This window comes from Dermacentor albipictus, chromosome 7 (assembly GCF_038994185.2).
Source record: "Dermacentor albipictus isolate Rhodes 1998 colony chromosome 7, USDA_Dalb.pri_finalv2, whole genome shotgun sequence".
Lineage (NCBI taxonomy): Eukaryota > Metazoa > Arthropoda > Arachnida > Ixodida > Ixodidae > Dermacentor > Dermacentor albipictus.
In genome coordinates this window covers 11,131,308-11,151,817 of record NC_091827.1, presented here as the reverse complement: position 1 = coordinate 11,151,817, position 20,510 = coordinate 11,131,308, and the positions used below count along the sequence as shown (strand labels likewise).

The 20,510-nt window shown below is 46.3% G+C and overlaps 1 protein-coding gene across 1 annotated transcript in view; it reads left to right on the top strand.

Moving 5' to 3' along the window:
* The window catches only part of Fancm (FA complementation group M), a 48,658-nt gene that overhangs the window by 23,309 nt on the left and 4,839 nt on the right, over positions 1 to 20,510 (top strand). Inside the window, exons 12-23 of the mRNA XM_065435112.2 lie at positions 1,959 to 3,074; positions 3,644 to 3,784; positions 3,868 to 4,011; positions 4,782 to 5,802; positions 6,347 to 6,447; positions 7,484 to 7,598; positions 7,713 to 7,759; positions 7,854 to 7,983; positions 9,373 to 9,581; positions 10,507 to 10,935; positions 11,615 to 11,674; positions 12,683 to 12,921. Coding sequence (XP_065291184.2) covers positions 1,959 to 3,074; positions 3,644 to 3,784; positions 3,868 to 4,011; positions 4,782 to 5,802; positions 6,347 to 6,447; positions 7,484 to 7,598; positions 7,713 to 7,759; positions 7,854 to 7,983; positions 9,373 to 9,581; positions 10,507 to 10,935; positions 11,615 to 11,674; positions 12,683 to 12,921 — 3,752 coding nt within the window. The remainder of the gene's footprint in view (positions 1 to 1,958; positions 3,075 to 3,643; positions 3,785 to 3,867; positions 4,012 to 4,781; positions 5,803 to 6,346; positions 6,448 to 7,483; positions 7,599 to 7,712; positions 7,760 to 7,853; positions 7,984 to 9,372; positions 9,582 to 10,506; positions 10,936 to 11,614; positions 11,675 to 12,682; positions 12,922 to 20,510) is intronic.

The following is a 20,510-nucleotide window of genomic DNA, read 5'->3' as shown; positions in this document are numbered from 1 at the left end:
ACTAACATAGTACTACGGCATGGCGCTCCTAAAGTTCTCATCACGGACCGAGGAACCATTTTTACTGCCCATTTGACACAGTCCATCATGAAATTGACGCACACGAGTCACCGAAAAACCACCCCATATCATCCGCAGACAAATGGACTGACTGAACGACTGAACCGAACACTGACTGATATGTTGTCCATGTACGTGGACATGGAGCACCGAACATGGGACAGGATACTACCGTATGCCACGTTTGCGTACAATACCGCTGTGCAAGAGACGACTCAAATGACGCCTTTCCAACTCGTTTTTGGCCGGACCGTCACCACAACCCTCGATGCAATGCTACCAGTGGATGAGACCTTCGAAAATGACAATGACGCCAGCGACTTCACACAAAGAGCTGAAGAAGCACGGCAGCTGGCGCGACACCGCATTCAGCAGCAGCAACAAACTGACGCGGACCGATACAACTTGCGACGAAGAGACGTCCAGTATGCACCTGGAGACAAAGTATGGGTGTGGACTCCCGTACGGATGCGCGGCCTATCAGAGAAGCTTCTTCGTCGTTATTTTGGCCCGTATAGGATAATTCGCCGAATCAGTCCATTGAACTACGAAGTTGCTCCAGAAGGTCAAGTAACCTCATCACGACGGCGGCATCGAACAGAAATCGTCCATGTCGTCCGAATGAAACCGTACTACGACAGGCAATAACTGCTTCCGCCTACAAACTTTGCGAATTCCTGAAAGTCTGGAAACCACCGCCTTCTGTATGCGCATCGGGACGATGCACTCTTGGAAGGGGGACAATGACGCAAGATGATTTCAAATTACGCGCCAGCCGCCTCCTGCGTCCGTCCAGCTGCTTACTGCTACCTGCGAAAGATAGCGGCAGTGAAGCGGGCAACACGGGCCCGCAAGGCACGCGCAATCGGAGCAACGTGCCATCAGTGCGGGACACGAGGGAAGAAGAAGAGGTGCGGGTCTCTGGCGAAAAGACTGTGGACGCTCTAGCGAGGCTCTCGTTTAGCTCTTTGTCGGGCACAAGTTCGCCCTAGGTAGATTGATTAAAGCAACGTCACTCAACTGTGCGTTACAATATGATCGTTTATGTGTGAACATTACTTGTGATCGTTTATGTGGGAACATACGCTTCTGCAACAACATAAGAATTCTTTGCAATGATGTTCCATAGCACCATCTGCGGCACCTTCAATCAGCTGCGGCAATCGGCCATCTTCACTACCTCATATATGAATCAACGAAGTGTTGATGGAGGTCATCCTGAAATTTTCCATTTAACGAATTTGGCCGCTTCCTCAAAGTTGCATGAAAGTATGAATAAAAACAAAGATATTCTGAAGGTGAACCAACCAGCCCCGTTGAATACACTGCTCAAAGTATGATGTTTCAAGCGTACAGTATTCTTTATTCAGAAGAGGCTGATTGTTAGATTTCTTGTATGTAATGCTGTCATGTTGTAAAACGGCGATGAAGTAAACAGTGCCAAAACTGTGAGCAAACTCTTTTTTCGGTTGAACTTGTGCTTAGAAAAAGGGGCAACACTCCAAACACAACAGTGGCGGGCACAGTCATCAGTCGTCAAAATCTGATCTCACGGGTCAAAGTGCATCTGCTGTTTTTACATGACTCATCATAAATTCCAGATTAATCGCTGCTCCTCAGGCACATTCAACAAAGTGCTACATCATTCACAACGTATGCACAATCTCATCAAGCACGCATCCTTTGCTACAGAATCTGCGACAATGTTAAATAATTCTTACGCTGAGCGACAGCTTGGTAACTGTTGTAATCTGGTGAAAACGAACACCAGTAAAACAGTGATACTTGTTCGAGCTTGTGTTCAGGTGGATATCTAGTTGCGTGCCTGAATTTAATATTTGGTCAGCCTGGCATGGGCCAATTTAATAACCACACTCCATTGCTTCTTGCCTTTCCAGAAAAAAACGCAGGCAGAGGACGAGAGTAAGCGACCAAGGCTCTCCCTGTCGAGCTGGACGCAGTGGCAGTGCGACGAGCAGCGTAGTCGCTATGTGGCTCACTCGAGCAAGACAAAGATGTATGTTGCCCTTATGCGCTTCATAGAAAACACTCGGTACGCCGACGATGAACTTGATGCGTATAGCCTCGAACTGAAACCCTTTCTTCAGATGGAGTATGTTATTTCATCAGACGAGCGCCTTTCCCCTGATCCCGATTTAGTTGGCGCGGGCAGCAAAGATGACAATGCAGCCAAAACTGGTCGGCGAAAGAAATTTACCAAGAAGACTGGCAAACGCGTCGTTGCAGACAACAAAAAAAGTGAAGAAGAGACAGATGTGGAAGACAAAGATTACAAGTATCCAGACATTGTGGCCTCACCTGGCATGGATCAGGAGGAACCTGAGGATACGAACAAGATTAGGAAAAAGAAGAAGAAAAGACGAGTCATCACTGACTTCTTTAAGGACAAGTCTCTGTCTCACGATTCGTCATCGTGCATTTCATTTGAGACTGACCTATGTGAGAGGGTTGAAGAGATGGACTGTCGGGAAGATGCCAAAGCAGATGAAGACTGTGTAGTGGTCACTTCTTCAGAGGCACATGACATTGATATGAAGGAAACTGATGACGTTGACACAAAGGGCTTGAAGGAAGAAGAGTTGGAGCCAGATCCTCTGGAAGTTGAGATTCGGACGCCACCAAGACTGGACGTCGACATATTTCCCAGTCCGGGTCATGTGCTATCACCAGTTGACATGGCAAAGATTTTGCTTGACCAAGGAGAAGTGAACACCAAGAAATCTCGGGATGAGCTTGTTTCTGATTTGATGCTTGAGACAATGGAATGTGGTGGTGATGGTGTGCCTGATGTGGAATGTCCAAAGTCGGGGACCAGAACCAAGAGCAGTGAAATTAAGTTTTCAAAACTGGAAGTCGATAGTGATCTAGAGGATCTTCTTGAAGATGACTGCTTTGACAAAGAAAAGTGCCCTAGCAGTGATGACCACAGCCTTCATGAAGAGCCTCTGTGCACTGCACAAAGGGATTGTGAAGTTGAGGAGACGCATTCAAAGGTACATCAATTTCTTGAAATGTTTCTCAGCTTTTGTACTTTAGGGATCGTTTCACCCATGCACAGCCATTGTGATCACTTAGTAGGATGCATTTACTGGCCTGCAGGATACTAGCTATATAATTCCTGGATTCACTCTTCGAATTAACTTGAAAACTTGAAAAAAGAAAATTAAGAACTAGTATTTTGATGCTCATATCACTGCAGCTTTTCAGCATTGATTAAACTAACAAAGAAGTATCTCGTGAACTCAGATGCAAGGCACAAACCATAACTGTTCACTAAGCATGCAAATAATTTCAACTCATCAGCTTTGCATGCTTGCATTTCACCTGATGTACAGTGAAGTGACTCTCCTGCATGTTTCAAACCGGCATAAGTTGCAGTTCACTGGTTTACGTATCTATGCCAGGTTAGTTTAGTAGCTTTCCTTTTATACAAAGGACAAAATGCTGCCCCTTTCAGCTCGCCTGGGAAGATTTGTATAAATACTGTACCTACATTTATTCTCTATTGCCAGAGGCCGTTTTTATCTTGACTGGCATAACAGAACAACATTATCCTCTCCAGGTTAGTGAGAGGCGGACAGAAGTATTAAGCCAAGCTGCCGTGGAAGCTTGGGACCTTATTGGAGATGTCCACATGGACAGCTTCTGTGATGAGCTGTTCAATTCCGAAGCAGAAATGCTTGAAGACAATGCATGCTCAAAGGTACTTCTGTCACTTCTGGTACTTCTGTTAATTCATAATTCCACCTTATGTTTATTTTTTTCATATGCTGTTTTTCACTTCAGGTCGATAACAGGAAGGGGCCAGTCCCAAATCCAATTGTGATCTCGCCTCAGGATCCGATCTCAGCTGCAGAGCTGGGGAAGTTTTCTGAAGATTCGTTTGACACCAAGTGCGACAAAGCAACAGGCAGAACTGACTCATTCAAGGTGATTGTTCTCACTTTTTCTAAATTACCATAAGTTGTGCACATTTCTAAGTGCTTGGGCAAACAAGTCACATGTTGAGTCGGATGATAAGGAATCTTACTGAAGTTCTTATGAATACTAATTCAAAGGAAATTGCAAAGGTTATGCTATGTTCAAGCAGTACTTGTACAAAACATGTGCTGCTAACCTTGGAAGCTTGAATGGCGAGTGATGCCGCTTGCTTGGCTATTGTGAAACTAATAGAGCTTCATTTAAAGGGGCACTGACATATTTTCGGCCATTTGTTTTTCTTTTTTGTGCTGAAATGGTTGCAGCGGTGCAAGTCGGTAGTGTGTTGCTGCAATGCAGCCTGCATAGGAGGTGTAACTAAGAATGTAGCAGCAACTGCTGCTTCATTCGAGCGAGGTGGTGAGCCAGCAAATGGAACTCCTAGCACTTTTGAAGGATGTCTTTATCAGTTGTCAAAATGGCATACATCTGTGAATTATTTTTTTACATTGCTTTATATATTTACAAAAAAAAATTAAGATGTGTGTCTTCATTCTCTTGCCTGTATCTTATGTCTTGTCCTTATGTGCATTCGGCCAAGGTGTAAGTGAATATGTTAGTGCGAGCCTAGTATAAAAAATTGACGTAATGACTTCGTGTGAACTGTTTAAAATGCCTTTAAAATGCCTTATCTCTTTGCTCTTAATCTTGTGTAAAGGTGTGTAAGGGTTTTCAAAGATGTTCTTGTTATCCAATTCTATTGTCTTTGGTCTGACTTGCAGCTCAATGACAAGGGAGTCAGACCGTCAAGCCCAATCCTGATCTTGTCACAAAAGCTTGTACCACCTGCCCACTCCACGCCCTGCCGAACAATTCGTACAAGAAGCATTGTCGATGCAGCCAAGTCCCCAAGTGATGCTGCGAACGTTCTCGGTGGCATCTGTGAGCCATCTCCCATCAGAGGCACAATGCCTGAGTGTATGGGTAATAGTGACTGGAACCTGCTCGGTGATAGCGACATTGAGCTCTTTGAGAATGCTTCTGATGGTCACATTTCCGATCCAAGCATCCACTCGGGTGGTGAGGGAGGGTGTGAAGACATGGGAATAACTGAGCTCTGCGACTTCATCGAGGAGAACTCCGTTGTCGAAGAGGCACGAGACGATGGAGATCCTGTTTCTCGTCATAGCCTGTCTGCACAGAGGTTACATAGCGCTGTAACCAAAAGTGTGGCAACGAGAAAGCCTACTGTTTCCTGCAATGACTCTCGAGCAACCGAGTATTCATCCGCGAACTTGGGTAACCTCTCTGCTATTAGGAACAAACGAGATAGCTGTGCCAAGAGTCTGTTGATCAAAGGATGCCAAGATTCTAGCAGAAGTGGCTTGAAAGTAGAGAATACAGTCAATGAGAGCTCTTCGCGAACGACAAAAGTTGAAAGTTGTAACATCCTGAAAGAAGGTAAAGATTCGCCTTCAATGCACACAAGTATTCAGGACAAGAGCAGTACCACGAGAAGCTTCTCAGCTGGTCAGCACGATCCTCATCCGAACCAATCATCTGCTTCAAAGCGCCCTTCCTTTGAGATAACCGTTGACTGGAGCGATTTTGATTCTGGGAGTGGCTCAGACGAGCCTGCAACAACTGTCAAGACTTCAACACAGACACAGAAAGGCAGAACGTCGCTCTCGTCAACAATGTTCAATGCCAGTGGCATGACACAATCTCGGAACATTCCCGTGGCTTTGGTCAAGCCCATCATGTGTAGCACAGCAAACAAGACAGCACATGTTGTCAGCTCTGGTGAGTTCAGGCTAGGTTGTACTGGTAACTTGCATTGTGGCAGTGGTAATACAGTAGTAGTTTACTTAGTATATATAGTAGCGGCTGCTGAGTGAGGCAAGAAGGCCCTCGCCATGAGGACTGTTGGGCCAGAAAAAGGACATAAAGGATAAAACAAAAAAACACTCAATGAATGCACCAATGAGAACACATTGCATCACTAAGTAGTGGCCACCGTTGTATAAGGAGTTTGCTTTTTCATGGGACTATTTTGAGAGTATATTGTGACCAAGTCAACATTTTCCGATTTCCTGTTGCACTTCAAGAAGTTGAATTTCACTTTAAGTTAGAAAATAAAAGTATATTTTACACTTCAGGCAACATATTTTACATCAAATACCTTTTCTGAAAGTGCCAGTAAACTAATTTTAATATGTTTTCATGGTAAGAACATGCCTTGTTTGTTGTAAGCTAGGAAATGTATCCGGTTCTTGCTAGAAATGTTGCAGACCTGCACGACGTGTGGTTTGTCAAGTTTCATCTGCACAGTAATAATGCATTTCAGGTGATGACAGCCCAGTTCAAGTAAGACGACGACGGCCGTGTCAAAAGCGAATTTTGTCCCAGTCATCAACAGAGTCCGAATCATCACCAGTTGCTGTACGGGTATGTTGTTTTGTGATCATTTATGTCTTTTATGTTTCGTTGTTGAGGTTACAGAAACAGCAAGCTGAAATCTTTACGTATACATTTTAGGCCAAAACTATTAGCACAACTGTAAATGCTCGAAAACATTGTATGTATTGACAAGCTTATAAATTGTTTATGTTTTTGGGTGATCGTTTTTCACCGACCAATCACTGTTACAGTGATGATAGCTCAGCGCAAGTCACAAGTTCATGTATCCAAACTCTCTCGAATGTTGTCATTGATTCTAAAGCCAGGGAACCATGTCTGATCAGATTGCATGTGTAATGCAAATAGTGTTGTACATTATGGAACATGCATGAGCACCAGCGAGTACACTAGAATCTATAATGAATCATGTATATATAGCCGACAGGCACTTGACCCAGTGATCAGATTTTGACGATCGGCGATTGCGCTCACCGCTTTCGTTGTGCTTTGAGTGTCACCTGTCTTTCTGGGCACAGGGTCGCCCATTAAAGCGTTAAATTCAGTACTCGTAGTTTTGCTACTTTTCATATTTGTCACCATCACTGCAATCTGACACTATTTGCGTGTTTTCTCGGTGTTCTGGGAGAACACAATGCAACACTGAGTTTAAGCTTGCAGGAAATGGAGTCCGTATCATGAGCCATTCACAAACAAAGATTCAATGTATATAGTTTAACTACAGGAAATTAAATTTGTTAATGCAACTACTTGGAAGACACAGCTTCAATGAAGGTTGGGCTGTGATTCTGCAAGGTCAAACAAGTGTGTTTTCTTTCTTTCTTTTTCTTTCTTTAAATTAAGAACTAGGAAAAATGTGAAGAATTTGTCTGGTATCTAGTGCAGGGTGTCTTTGAATAGCAGGATGTTTGCTACACATTCTGCTGCTTACCTACATAAATCTCTATTCCCAATTCCAAAAGCAGTGCTGATGAATTTGGTCTATACTGGAAAGTTGTCTTTTGAGCTGGTCATCATTATTCGTCCACATTGAAAATTGTTTCGCCTTGTTTACAACTGATTCCAGCGAAGAGCTTTGGGCAGAAGTTTAGACGACAGCGACGATGACTTCCAAGTGCTCACTTGCAAGAAACAGGCACAAACACAGAAAAGGAGGCCACAAAAGGTTGATAATAATAAGGGTGAGCATGTTCTCCTTGTATTCTCTTAACATGCTAACCCAAAAAAAGGCAATGTAGGGAATAATTTTTTTGCCAAACATTTTAGTCACTGTCAACGCTTTTACGTTATTACAGTTCCACAAAACAGTGCTACAACAAGAAAGAAACCAAAGCAGAGCTCAGTTGAGTATACATGGTTGCTCTTACAGCTTGCTTTTATGAACATGATCTGAGCACAGGTTTTCCATGAACATTTGTTTTTGTGTTGTGTTTTAGAGGAAAAAAAAGAACAACTTCATAGAACGCGAAGCAGATGTTTCGGCTGATGTGGTCAATTCGTCGGACGAGTCGGAGAACAGCAGCCTTGATCAGCTGGATGAAAGCTTCATCGACGACCAAACTCAAGGTGTGGTACCTGACTTTGCTCCATTCTTGCTGTCACAGTGAAGCTGGGAGCATTTACAGACAGCGTCAGGACCACATGTTTAAAAAAAAAGGATAAACCTTTTCAAAGTTTAAAAAAAATGAACTCTGCGACATGCTTCTAACACGTAAAAGAACGGCACATAGCAAGTGCAAGGGTTTTACAAGTTATTTGAACATTATACTCCAGTGGATCCCAAAATGTCAGACTTGGTAAGCCAGAAAAGATGGAAAAATGAAAGACTGGTGGCAGAAACAGCTAACTGAAACCTTGGTGTACATATTTTGAAGTTCCTGCACAGACTCCTCGGGATATCGTGGATACTGAAAGTGTCTGCTCGGGCCTAAGTCATTTCTTTATTGGTAGAAGTGAACTACATTCTATTCCAGAGGTGCCAAAGTCTAGACTTAGCCAGTTTCAAAAATATTTTACTCAGCCACAACGACCCAAGTGCCGGAAAATAAAAAATAAATAAAGAAATACTCTGAAATTCTTGACGCCAGTATGACTTACCGGCCCTGAGATTTCGCTGTGAAGTGAAGATAATAGAACTTTACCCTTTATTTTCTCTTAAATAATCTACCTATTACCATGACAGTGATTAAAATAGAGTTTTAAAAGAATACTTTATCAGTATAAACTGAACTTGGTGTCTTTCTTTAGTGTCCTCTTAAAGGAGGAGGGGTGTGTAGGTTGAAGCTGTTGGCCATCTGACTAAAGGAACTGTCTTCTAGGAACAAGCACACAACGAAATTTAGATAAAGGGTTACAGGATGTTCAGATTGGTAACAGTTTGTTGTTCCAGCCGAACTGTGACTCTTTCTGTAGTGTGTTGAGTTCCAGACCTATTTTGATCTAAGTGAGAGCTGCTTTGCTGCTGTCGTATGAGTTTGGAACACTACCTGGCCTTTGTGTTAGGAGAACTTCATGTTCTTTATACAAGGATGTTCAATGCCACATTCCGCTGTACTGCCAAATCTCTCTATAACGAAGTCATGTCCGACACAAAAATACCTTCATTTTATTTTATATTCATCATAAGCATGTATTTTTTACACGCTGATTCGAAATGCTTTAGACTTACTCATTATATGCAATAGTTTGTCATATCGAGCTTTGACTGTATTAAAATTGTGGAAACCCAATGTATTAGAAACCATATGTAGCTGGTTTCACCATAGGTGTTAAGTAATTGAGTGAAACACTTTTCCCCTTAAGCAGATTGCTGTACATCTGGAATTTCATCTCTGTGAGCCAGAGCAAAATGTGAGTGGTAAAGTAGCCACACATACACACACACTCGACGATTCCAGTCTAAAATGTGCCGACTAACTCATAGTGGGACTTCTTTCCTTGTTTTTTTAATTTCAGTGCCAAACAAGACCCTCTACCTTCAGACAGTTCGTAGCCCAGTTAATACTGCCAAGTTTAAAATAGGTCATGCAAATCATGTTCGATACTCTGAGGTGTTTTCGCAAGCAGTGTCTGAAGATGAAGCTGACTATGTTCAAGATAGCTTCTGCGTAGGTAGTGATGACTCCTCGGCCTTGCATCAGCTGAGTTCCTCAGCATCTGAGAAGGTAACATCTTATCCCTGTTCCTCTTGTTTGCTTAGTTATGATGATTAGTAGTCCGTAACAGAGTTCTAAAGCATGCAGTGAGCCATAAGGCAATCTTGTATAGACATTATTCTGTTTTGAGTTGGGCTTATTGGTTGTTCATCGCTGCAGGGAAACCGCGTTTTCATCACATTTCTGCACCGCTCCCTTGTTACAAAAACTTTGTTTCCCCTTTACCTCGCTTAAGCCATTTGGTCGACCATCCTTTCACCAGCCAACATGCTGTACTGTGGCCCACAGGGATCTGCACACTATGTACACTATGTCTGCGGCTTGGAGGTTCTCATGTGTTATAGATCAGTTGCAAATTGTGTGATACAGTTGTGCTGGTTGTAATTGCCGACTTGGTTTAACCTGCTGACACTGTCAGGTGTACTTATGTTAATGTGACTGCAAAACATGTGCCAGCCAGTTAATGGTTAATCTTCACTGAGATCCTGTAAGCAGCTCAACTAACTTCGGTTAACACATATTGCAATAGAATGGGAGGAGTGCATATATGCAAGAAAAGCAGCACCAGTTTGATAAGTATGCTTGCAGGTTAGCCTCTATTGTTCTTTTTTTCTTTTTTACATGTATTGCAAATGCTCAGCATAATGATGGAAAGCAGTACATAGAAAAACTGGCATCAGCTTATGCTTTGCACAAACTCAGTTTCTACTTTGGGACCACCTGACGCTTCATAAAGTATGTGCGCCCGTTTGTGTGCATACGATGAAGAACAATAAACTTTTATCTAGTCAAAATTTTGAACATCAGCTCAAAGTCGTGGGGCACTAACGTTGGAAACTTCACCAAATGCCATCAGCCAGGATCATGCATTGTGTTATGACACTCTGTTAATGTTCGCACAATTGTCATATTTGTCTTGTTTTTCTGGGTACAGCTGGAAGAAGAATCGCCTGTGCGTAGTCGGGTGAAGACGAGGCAGCGCAAACGGAGAATTCAAATATCTTCCGCCAGTGAAGAGGAGTCGTGCCGCACAAATTTTGACATGAAAAGCCAGAAAGATACCATTGACAGTCCTGTCAGGAGCAAACACCAGGGCAAGCAGTTTGCCAAGCCAGCTTTGGAAGGTTCTAGGTGTGCCACCACTGCATCTGAGATATCGGGCTGCGCGCTAGCTGACCTTCCAGGAAGCCAGATGGCCAACTCAACATCCACGTCAGGAGTCTCTAGAGTGTTGTCAAGGGAAGAGCGACTGCGCCTTCAAAAGATCCGGCAGGAGGAATTTCGCAGGATGCACATGGCAAGTCTGCTGGACAAGACAAGTCCCTCAACAGACGCTGTCTGCCAGCCACCTGTAGAAGCACAGGTATGCTTCGATGATGCTGTTTGACTGCAACTGGCTGAAAACGGCACAAGTGAAGTGTGCCGTAACAATGACTCATGCATTTAGAACGGAAACACTGAAAAGGCGCACTTCGTCTGTCTCTCTTTCTTGTCCCATCCGTGCACTGTTTCCGTTCTAAATACGTACCACGTACTAACTAGCCAAACAGCAAACACTCTTGGAGATAACTCCTGTTCAGCTAACATGCTATCTTCAATCCCTGATCAGATATTTGTGAAATGTGTAAATGCGGTTGAACAACAACTGAACTGAGTTAAATGAAAATGTTTCCCTCAAAAGACAAAAAACTAAACTTGCCAACTGCTGGCAACAGAAAATTTATTTGGAGCCTCAAATTATTTACGAAGATTACAAAAAATAGGTATCTATTTGTTTAATCACTGATACCCTTAAAAGATTCTTGTCTTAGACTTAGTCTAATAAGCACTTTTTAATTCTGGTTATGCTGTCGTAGTTTCAAGATTTGTAGAAGCATGCTGGGAGGGTGCTTGAATTTGGGCTACGGTGTAGGTACATCTTGCAAAAGAAGTTGAGAGGACTTTTTGATTTGGCACATAACTTGCTTGTACTAATATAGATCGATTTCGCCATTTATATTGTTGTGTTTTAAAGGGAATGTAATGCTTAATTCTTTTTCTAGGTTCATATTGACAACACCATCACGATTATAGTGGACACCAGAGAGATAGCATCAGGAACGGTAAGCATAGCATTCTTCATGCTCCTGTTAAGGTTTCGATTGACCCCATGTTAATTACAATACAAACCTACTCTCATAAGTTGTTTGAAGAAGCGCTGAATGATGGAACAAGGAAAGACAACACAAAGGCGCAGTTTTGTCGCCTTTGTGCACTCTCATGTTGTCTTTCTTTTTCTCGTTGTTTAGCGCTCCTCCAAATAAGTTTCAAGATGCACAAACAAGCTCAATTTTAAACCCTCCTACTCTTATAGTTGCTTTGGTATGACAACACTCGGAATCTTCAGTCCTTATATAGTGTACAATATTGATCCATGCACTGTCACAAAATTTTACAATTTCATCCAATTTTTAAAGCAGTGACAGCAATAGCTGAGGAACGAGCTGGCTAGCATCTTGCAGTGCATGCAGTTTAACGCCATGTTTTGGGCCGTTACTTGCCTATTTGTCCAGAATAAATCAGACGTACAGATTGTCTCAGGCAATGCCAAAAAAAAAAGAATTAATTTTGCTGAAATGAAACAGTGGCATCATCTCTCACAGTTATAACAAAGCACAGCAGGCAGCCTGTTTCACCATAACAGTGACAGGTAGTGCCATCGTCCCATTGCAATGAAATGACATGCTTTGTCAGACATCACTGCAAATGAGGCGTACTTTTGGTTTATTCTGGACGAAACAGGCAAGTAATGCAACCAGCATAGTATTTTAAACAGCATGCATCATACTATGTAGGATAGAAGTTACATAAACAGGGATAAAGTGCTTCAGAAATGCTGGCCACCTCTCGAAACGTTGCCCAGCCTTTGTGAGGCACTTTATCCCTGTTTCTTTAACTTATATCTCACAGTGTTCTACTCCGTCTGTTGGTCCCTTTCTTGCCTCTGCATCACACTATGCCAACTCTGTGAGAAATTTTAGCACAAACTACCAATTGGTTGAGCTGGAAAAGTAACGTATACCTGGCGCTTTTATTAAAGCAACATTCTGTCCACTTGTTTTTTCCTACAGGCACTTGTGTCCGCGCTGCGTGCCTCCAAAAATGTACGAGTGGAGGTCTTCTCCCTCTTGGTCGGAAGTCTTGTGGTGGGCCGTAGGTGCTGCGTGTTGCGCAAGGCCTTGGCTGACTTCGGCAATCCCCAGAACAACTCACGCCTTGTGGCTGAAGTGAGGCATCTGTTTGAGCTCTATGATCGGCCGTGCATCATTCTCGAGAGGCCACAACGGGTCAAGCCTGGCGAGCGACCATTGTGAGCTTGCCACTTTCTATAGCACTGTTGTCCATGGAGAGTCATCCTGAACTTGGGCCATTAGTGTTGCTGTGGCAATTAAGTGGGAAAAAAATGAATGTATAATTTACAATTACACTTTCTTGAAGTGTTTCCATTGATTGATTGATTGATTGATTGATTGATTGATTGATTGATTGATTGATTGATTGATTGATTGATTGATTGAAAAGAATGAGTAGTCCGAAGAGTGAATGCTTGAGCTTGTTGGTACTGCATTGCTATAACTAAAAGCATGATACACAGAGACGGAACTAAACACTGCCACTCCTGGGGAGAGCACTGTGATGTTTAGCTCTGTCTTAAAGTTTCTGTTTTTTCACACTCTTGGTTTTTTTGGAATCCTAGTTTTGTTAGGCTGGAAAGAGGTGGCTGCAGTTTGTCTCTACAGACAACTTCAGTTTAATTCGGATTGTTTATTTCAGCTTTCTTCTCGATTCAGCCACATTTAAAAGTCAGAGTGTATACTTTCCTCTGTAAACATTGTTAAAATGGAGCTTTCTTTAGATACTATACCTGGTGTACTTGGTGGTAGTCTGGCGCTTCTCAAGCACAGCGTAAACAATGCATACGCTGTGCAGAACACTTAAGTCAAACACAATAGACTCAAGCATTGATGCATCAATCACACCAAGCAACGTGCTCACGTGGAAGTGTTCACGGAAAATCATGTGGTAAAAATCCGAATGGTGGTGAGACGAGATCACCAGAGATGCCTAGGCAGACCTCTGAAGAAGTGGAAAGCCGAAAGAGAACATCAGCTCTATGCAGCAAAAAACGTCGGGCGACAACATCAGGCAAACATCTCGATAGCTTCACATTCTCGTGTTTTCAGCACAGACATTGGACCTGTGCAAATTTTTTCATTAGAACTAATTTTTTACATTTGGCCAGCATCGAATCAGTGGATAGTGACTGTACTTTGTCTTGCTGAAGTTGACACACACGGAAGCTGCAGCTGATGGTCCTGTTCAAGACATGAAACATCTTATGTTCATGAGCAACAAGCCATTCAACGAGCTTGACACTTCCTCCAATCCATTTGTCCGTCTTGCTGTTGTGTCAATTTTTGATGTTTTAGGCAAAATAGTACTGTTTAAAGTATTGTTCCCATTACGAAGTCCAGCCACACTTCACCCTTCTTGATGTGGCCCTCAATGTAGAGGCTTTCAAGTGAAGTTGCATTTTATGTGCTGTTACGTTTCGCCTACGACGCGCGGTAAAGCCAGCGCGGATGCAACGTACGCCGGAGCTTCGTTCCAAGCGGCGGACATTTTGGCCCGTTCGGAGCGGCCGCGAGCGCGCCCCGCCGAGCGCGTCCCGGCATGTTCAGTGCCACGTGTCTTTGTGTGTGCGTGTGTGTGTGTGTGTGCCCACGCTTGTCAAAGCGCGGCAGCCGGGGAGAGGAGCTCCCCCAGTGTGAAGCGAGGAGGTCTGACCGGCGCCGGCCCGTCTGATGCGTCACCTCCTTGTTCCAACATGTCTCTCAGTCCGTCCGTCGCCGCTGTCACGTGGTGTCATCTCGTGACCTTCCTTCTTGCCCGCGACCCCAAGAGTATAAGAGCAGCTGCCCCCGGACGCCAGGAGAGAGGCTCCGATTTCTTCTGTTGAGTAACGTGCTCTCCCGTCTCTCTACTTCGGTCGACCTGACCGCCCGCTCTTTGCGATGCTAGAATAAACAAGTTGTTCTGTTAGCAGTCGCCTCATGCTTTGCTGGGACCTTCGGATGCTTCCAGTGTGCCCCAGGCCGCCAGGCCAACGCTACCCTTGGGGCTTGCGACCCAGTTGCAATAACGGGCGTCAGCACTGAGGTTCCAACAGCTGGTGGCCGCGCTGAGATTCCAACAGCCGGTGCCATCGGTGCGGATCAAACATCTGGTTGCCAGCGGTGAGATCGCGACAACGGAGGCCAGCAGCGAAGATATGCGGTTGACTGTATGCTGAGCAGCACAACGACCATCCGGGAGCAGTGCAACGAGCCCTGTGTGATGACTGGTTGCCTGCAGCGGAACGACTGCGCTGAAATCTTGGCTGCGAGGTTTGGTGAGTGCGGGACTTTCTTCTTCTGAGTTTTGCCAGGCTTTTGTTAGTGTCAGAAACAGAGCTGGTAATTGTGGTTGTCGTTGCTGCCGGGTTAGTTGCGGCAAGACAATAGTAGGCAGTAGAGAAAGCAGCATTCAGTGCAGCCATGGATTTGAAGTCGTTGCGCAAACCGAAATTGTTGGAGCTTGCAAGAGAGTTGGGTCTGGATGTCTCAGACAAACTCAGAAAACCAGAACTGCTAAGGGCTATTCTTGAGTTAGGAGCTGAGGATGACGAGCTGTCGGAATGCCTTGAGACCATTGAGGAGAGGGAGACGGCAAAAAGACAGGAACGTGAACGTAAAGAACAGATAGAACGAGAGCAACAAGAGAAACAGATAGAACGAGAGCAACAAGAGAAAGAAAAAGAGCGAGAGCAACAAGAGAAAGAAAGAGAGCGCGACCGTCAACACGCTTTGGAAATGAAACGTCTCGAGTTAGAGATGGAACGCGCTCGTAATGGAAGTCAGGCACACGGTGCAGGAGAACGAGTATTGTTTAAAATGACTGACCTGATGCGGCCGTTTAAGCTTGGAGAGGACATTGGTTTGTTCCTGGTTAACTTTGAGCGAACGTGCGAGAAGCAGGGGTTCTCTCGGGAAACGTGGCCACAGCGCTTGCTCACTTTGTTACCCGGCGAGGCGGCCGACGTAGTCGCTCGCTTGGAGAGAGAGGAGGCAGAGGATTTCGACAAAGTGAAATCGAGTCTGCTAAAAAAGTACAGGCTGTCAGCGGAGGCGTTCCGTCGGAAGTTTCGAGAAAATGAAAAAGGCAAAAGTGAGTCGTATACAGAGTTTGCCTACAGGCTTATGTCAAACATGCAGGAGTGGCTCAAAGAAGAGAAAGCGTTTGGTGACCACGAGAAAGTTCTGCAGTGTTTCGGGCTGGAACAGTTTTATAGTCGGTTACCTGAGAACGTGCGGTACTGGGTCTTGGATAGGCCAGACGTTAGTACGGTGGCTAGAGCCGCTGAGCTAGCCGAAGAGTTTGTGACGCGTCGGGCTCGCGGAGCTAAGGACGGTCAAAAGGGTGAATTTGGCTCTAAGTTCGAGAGGCCGAAGTTCACGCCCATGAGAGCAAAGGGGGACACACGTACTGCGGATGCGAGTGAAAGCAGTCCGACCGAACGTAAGGAGACGGCGGCAGCCGAAGCCGAACGCAGAAAGCGGTTCGAGACGAGGCAAGCGCGCGTGTGTTATACGTGCCAGAAGCCGGGTCACTTTTCGGCGCAGTGTCCGGAAACAAAAGCAAAAGTAGTGTTTTTGTCATTATGCAGCACTGACGAGAACATGAAGCTTCTCGAGCCTTACATGCGAGACCTCCTCGTGAACGGGAAGGAGTGCCGAGTGCTTCGCGATTCCGCAGCTACGATGGATGTAGTTCACCCTTCTTACGTAGAACCCGATATGTTCACGGGCGAGTGCGCATGGATCAAGCAAGCCGTGGAAGCTCATAGCGTGTGTCTGCCCGTAGCAAAAGTGCTTATTGAAGGACCTTTCGGAGCACTTGAGACGGAGGCGGCAGTGTCATCTATGCTGCCCCCCCAGTACCCGTACCTATTTTCGAACAGGTCCGATCACCTCCTGCGCGAGAAGGGGCTTTTGTTTGGTGAGGCTAGCGTTCAGGCCTTAACCAGATCGAAGGTTCGGGAGCTCGCTGCAAAGGCGGTAGTTGCGGGGCCGACGTTGTCGAACGATGAGAAAGGGTCAGAGGCGCAGCAAGCTGATATTCAGAGCACGCCCGAACTGAATAAAATTGAGCCTGTAGCGTTAAAGGCACCAGATACTGGAGAGGAAATTCCCGATGCGGGAAAGTTAGAAGAGCTATCTGCAGATTTGCTCATCGCGCCTACGTCAGACGGACTTAATAGGTTGCTAAAAGTCAGCCGGTCGGCTTTGATAGCCGAGCAAAAGAAGGATGGCAGCCTAGAAAACATACGCTGCATTGTCAAGGAAGGTATCGCCAAGAAAAATGCTCGCTTTGTGGAAAGAGGTGGGGTCCTGTACCGGAAGTATGTAGACCGCAGGGGAGTGGAGTTCAATCAGCTGATCGTGCCTCAGTGCTATCGTCAGGATCTGTTGCGCTTGTCGCATGGGGGTTCGTGGTCCGGACACCTAGGAGTTAAGAAAACTAAGGACCGTCTCTTGCAAGAGTACTATTGGCCAGGGTGTTTTCGGGACGCAGACCACTTTGTGAAGACATGCGACACCTGTCAGCGGGTGGGCAAACCAGGGGACAAATCGAGGGCGCCGTTGAAGTTGGTACCTATCATTACGGAGCCTTTTAGGCGGCTCGTTATTGATACAGTGGGACCTCTGCCGGTAACAGCCACGGGGTACAGACACATTTTGACTGTGATCTGCCCAGCGACAAAGTTCCCTGAAGCAGTGCCGCTTAAAGAACTCAGCTCAGTTGAGATAGTCAATGCACTACTGTCCATATTTGCGCGAGTTGGTTTTCCTGCGGAAATCCAATCAGATCAGGGCACAGTGTTTACTAGCGCTTTGACGACAGCCTTTCTCGAAAGGTGCGGGGTAAAGCTGTTACACAGCTCAGTGCACCACCCCCAGTCGAATTCCGTTGAGAAGCTCCACTCCGTCATGAAGCGCGTGTTGAGAGCATTGTGTTTTGAACATCAAACTGACTGGGAGCTGTGTCTGCCTGGGGCGATGTTTGCATTACGGACCGCGCCGCATGCGGCTACGGGGTTTACGCCAGCTGAGCTGGTGTACGGTCGCTCGCTTCGGTCTCCGCTTCGCATGCTTCGAGAATCGTGGGAAGGCAGGGGCGACGACCCAGTCGTGGTGGAGTACGTGCTTAAGCTCCTCGAACGCTTAAGAAGGGCACAGGAGTTGTCAGGTGAAGCAATGGCAAAGGCCCAGCAGAAGGCCAAAGTTTATTATGATCGGACAGCCAGGGCCCGTCGTTTTGAGGTGGGCGATGAGGTCATGATATTGCGCACATCGCTAAAAAACAAACTCGACGTGCAGTGGGAGGGCCCAGCACAAATTGTTCAAAAACTGTCGGACGTTAACTACGTGGTGAGTCTGCCAGGAAAACGGAAAGCACAGCAAGTTTACCACTGTAATCTGCTCAAACCCTATAAGCAACGGGAAGCAGTAGTGTGTATGATGGTAAACGCTCCCGAAGAGCTTCCGGTCGAGCTTCCGGGACTAGGCTCAGTGACGAACAGGGAAGACACCGATCAAGTCATTAGTGACTTAATCAGTAAAGCACCGCTGTCGCCTGAGCAGAAAACCGAACTGCGCCAGCTCTTACAAGAGTTTCAAGGTCAGTTCTCTGAGAGGCCTGGTAGGACTTCTGTCCTCACCCATGATATAGAACTTACCTCCCCAGAGCCAGTACGATCCAAGGCGTACCGGGTGTCACCCCGCCAGCACGATATTATGGAGGCTGAGGTAAAGAAGATGCTACAGCTCGGTGTTATTGAGGCGGGTGAGAGTGATTATACCTCCCCTTTGATTTTAGTTGAGGTACCGGGCAAGGAACCTCGTCCTTGTGTCGACTACCGCAGGCTAAATTCTATAACTAAGGATCAAATTTATCCGATCCCTAACATCGAGGAGCGCCTTGAGAAAGTTAGTAGCGCTCAGTTTATTTCCACCCTAGATCTTGTCAGGGGTTATTGGCAGGTTCCACTTACAGAAGAGGCTAGTAGGTATGCGGCGTTCATTTCACCAATGGGAACATTCCGTCCTAAAGTGTTGAGTTTTGGTTTGAAGAACGCGCCATACTGTTTTTCAAGCCTCATGGATAAGGTGTTGCGGGGACAGCAAGAATTCGCTTTACCGTATTTAGACGACGTAGCGATATTCTCCGCATCCTGGTCTCAGCATATGGCACACTTGCGGGCAGTGCTAACCCGCCTGCGCGAAGCGGGCTTGACAGTCAAGGCTCCTAAGTGCCAGTTAGCACAGGCCGAGGTTGTCTACCTTGGTCACGTGATTGGTCGGGGTCGTCGCCGCCCCTCTGAAATAAAGGTGGCCGCTGTGCGAGACTTTCCGCAACCGCGCACGAAGACCGATATTCGGTCGTTCTTAGGTGTCGCCGGCTACTATCAGAGGTACATCCCCAGGTACTCTGATATCGCGGCTCCCCTGACGGATGCTCTAAGAAAGACAGAGCCGCAAACAGTCGTCTGGGACGAGACCAAGGAAAGAGCTTTTAACGCCCTAAAGAGCGCCCTAACAAGCCAGCCTGTGCTACGATCGCCCGACTACACCAAAGGGTTCGTTGTTCAGTGCGATGCTAGTGAGCGAGGCATGGGCGTTGTACTGTGCCAACGGGAAAATGGAGAAGTAGAACACCCCGTCCTGTATGCTAGTCGTAAGCTGACCAGTCGTGAGCAGGCGTACAGCGCCACCGAGAAAGAGTGTGCGTGTCTCGTGTGGGCCGTTCAGAAATTGTCATGCTACCTAGCCGGCTCGAGGTTTATCATTGAGACGGATCACTGCCCTCTCCAATGGCTGCAGACCATCTCTCCCAAAAATGGCCGCCTCCTGCGCTGGAGCCTCGCTTTGCAACAATATTCCTTTGAGGTGCGTTACAAAAAGGGGAGTCTCAACGGTAACGCCGATGGCTTAAGTCGAAGCCCCTAACGTGGGAATCAGCCTCAAAATTGTTTGTTATTGATGTTTTTCTTCCTAAGGCAGGATTTTTAACATATTGCTTTTGTGTAGTGTTTCACAGTGATGATGTGTTCTAGTGCAATTTTCCGATTTGTGGACGCGTTCTGAGTGCTGCTAGACTACTGTAAGGAACTAGGCAGTAGTATAAAAGGGGAAAGAGCCTGGCATGGCTTAGTGAGGGTTGTGCCGTGCTTGCTGACTGAGCGGCTGAGTTTCGGCGTAGTTCTAACGCTTGCTGGGCACGAGAGAAAAATGAGAACTCTCCCGAAGTCACTTTGCAGTGTCCTCTGCGAACCTGAACGTGAGAACGAGGCCTTCTCGGTGCGCTGCGCTCAAGAAACGCCGAGGGACGACCGACTTCGGTTATGAGCATCATCGAGCGACATCCCTCCGGACAGCGGATGCAGTCCCCTGACCATCGGGATCTCCCTCCCCCGGCGGGGCGGTCTGTTACGTTTCGCCTACGACGCGCGGTAAAGCCAGCGCGGATGCAACGTACGCCGGAGCTTCGTTCCAAGCGGCGGACATTTTGGCCCGTTCGGAGCGGCCGCGAGCGCGCCCCGCCGAGCGCGTCCCGGCATGTTCAGTGCCACGTGTCTTTGTGTGTGCGTGTGTGTGTGTGTGTGCCCACGCTTGTCAAAGCGCGGCAGCCGGGGAGAGGAGCTCCCCCAGTGTGAAGCGAGGAGGTCTGACCGGCGCCGGCCCGTCTGATGCGTCACCTCCTTGTTCCAACATGTCTCTCAGTCCGTCCGTCGCCGCTGTCACGTGGTGTCATCTCGTGACCTTCCTTCTTGCCCGCGACCCCAAGAGTATAAGAGCA